Source organism: Chiloscyllium plagiosum, chromosome 48 (genome assembly GCF_004010195.1).
Source record: "Chiloscyllium plagiosum isolate BGI_BamShark_2017 chromosome 48, ASM401019v2, whole genome shotgun sequence".
Lineage (NCBI taxonomy): Eukaryota > Metazoa > Chordata > Chondrichthyes > Orectolobiformes > Hemiscylliidae > Chiloscyllium > Chiloscyllium plagiosum.
Genome location: NC_057757.1, coordinates 7,518,334 through 7,520,812, shown reverse-complemented (window position 1 = coordinate 7,520,812; position 2,479 = coordinate 7,518,334). Strand labels below are relative to the sequence as shown.

The window sequence follows — 2,479 nt, the reverse complement described above, 5'->3', positions numbered from 1 at the left end:
CTTGCCCATTTCTAATTGCCCCGTCGAATTGTTGCGATGGGTCTAGAGGCATCAAACTACCATTAATGAGATTCTTCCTAAGAGCCCCTTGATGATAAAAGGGTTCAGTACCATTGAGAGAAGACGATTAGAGATGGGAGCAGAAGTTGGCTTTTTTTTTTCATGAGGTGAGGAGCTGACACAAATGAGGAATTGAAGACACAGGGCAGTACAGTCATATTTTTATTGAATGTTGGAACAGGAATAGAGGGATACTGCATGTATTCGTTGGGTTCTCTGCTCTAATGATACCATTGATCACTTTTTCTCTGCCTGCCATCAAGAAGCAAAACTGACACAGTAGCAACATCAATCATGATCACAGAATTCTTACTGGACCCAGTGGCAAACTGATTGAAAGGCCAATATTATATCAGCGTTCGAGAAGTGAGAGAGGGATATGTTTGTATTGCATTCGACGGCGCTGCGAGAGAGCACACAAAGCATTTTAAATCATTTAATATTCAATGAATAGTTCAGGAAAACTGGTTTCTGCAGGGTCGGCACGGCAATTCAATTCAAACCTCTTTCTCACTTCATCAGCTTTACATCTGGACACTGCTCATGTCTGGCTACATAGTCCAAGTGAAATGACTTTTGTAGATCACATCATCAAGCTTTTCCACAACGGACTGCCAGCAGCTGAACTGTCAGTCTAAACACTTCTCAGGAGCGGCAGGAAACAGTGTCTCACACACACATATATTTTGAGATCCTGGGACATGTTGGGACCAACCATGAACAGGATACAGCTGAATATAGCTCTGGAGAGAGCTCAGTTTTTTTTTTTAACTACTTAATTAATTTGGTGATCAGCTTCCCTGGATATTTCAGCATGGTCCTGAACTGCTCTCTGAACTTCGTATTAGTCACTCCATAGATAAAAGTGTTTGTACAAGAACTTAAAATCTGCAGCATGTATCCGACTTGTTCAAAGATGATGAGAGAATCGGTGTAATCTGCAAAGTTAGCCTCGGTGATGTTATAATATAAGAATTCCGCAACTGTGGTCAACCACAAGAGTGTGAAACTGCCAGAAACAGCAAACAGCAAGATCACAGACTTCCTTCTGCTCACCATTTCTGGGTCTGTGTGATACCCTCCTTTGCTCTGGCCCCTCAGTCCCTTACGGACACGGCTGCTCACTAGAATATGTCTGATGGTCAGAACATTGAGCAGCAAAATTAAAGCGAAGGGAAGTAATGGAGTTAGAACTGAATCAAACCAGTCAAATATCACCCACCCAAGATCAGTAAAGTAGTTTTCTTTTGTAAAGCAGTCCCATGGTACATTGTCAATGATCTCACCATGTTGTAAGGTAAAGTAGAAAGGAAGGCTTTTTAGACCAAACAGTAGAGAGGTTGTCGTAATCACCACCACTGCAGTTTTCTCAGTACAATATTTTCTTTTCAGCTTCTGGCTGCAAATGGCAACAAAGCGATCGAAGGTGAAAGTGACTGTAAACCAAACTGAAGTGTTTGTAGATATATGACTGAAGACGATAATAATACTGCACACAGGAGTCATATCGAGGAAGGAACCCCGGAAGTAATAATAACTGATCCGATACAATACAACCTCATTGATTACAACCAGTAGATCCGCTGTCGCCATGGCTACCAGGTATCGACTGATGCAAACAGAGAGCCCACACTTTCCTTGGGACAAGATCACAATCGCCAGTAAATTAACTGCATAGTTGAGAAGGAGAAACAGGGAGAGGAAATTACTGATAAACAACTCATTCTCCATGCTTGAGAACAGAGAATAAAAACAGTACTGTATATGATATCAGCATTCTTAGCCCTGCAGAATGCAGTAGCATAATATTGTTGGATATTCCTGAGGGAAAAGGGATTTTAAGTGTGTCCTGAGCCTGGAGTAAGTGAGTCCCACTGTCCCGTCATCAATGTGAATGGCTGCAGCATGTAGCAGCTTGTTTAGACCTAACGTTTTGCAACGTTGATGTTGAGGACCTGCCTATGTTAGCCCCTTCAAAACATTGTTCTGCCTTTTCCTACAATTCCTGCTTTTATACGTATTCCTGTCGGTTCCACTTCTCAAATACCTGGTAAAATCCTTTTGATCTTTCATATGGACCTTCATATGTTTCCACAATTGCATAAGCAAAAACGAAATCTCTTCTTTGTTCCCCTCAATTTTGTTGTCAATAAACATTATTTTAAATTGTCAGCATAAACATTATCAGCTGTTCTGTTTTCTACTAAATGTTAATGAGCAACAGTGTATCCTATCTCCTGAATGAGATTTGTCATTTATTTCAAGAGGGTTGAAATGTAAAAGCAGAGAGGTTCTGCTATGATTATACGAAGGTCTGGTTAGACCCCATTTAGAATACTGTGTCCAGTTTTGGGTCCCATACATCAGGAAGGACATACTGGTACTGGAGCATGTCCAGCGGAGATTCACATGGATGATC

At 41.2% G+C, this 2,479-nt stretch overlaps 1 protein-coding gene across 1 annotated transcript; it reads right to left on the bottom strand.

Moving 5' to 3' along the window:
- Window positions 1–831: 831 nt before the first annotated feature.
- Window positions 832–1,791, bottom strand: LOC122544409 (probable G-protein coupled receptor 139). The gene has a single exon (XM_043683657.1). The coding sequence runs from the start codon at window positions 1,789–1,791 to the stop codon at window positions 832–834; it is 960 nt and encodes a 319-aa protein (XP_043539592.1).
- Window positions 1,792–2,479: the final 688 nt, after the last annotated feature.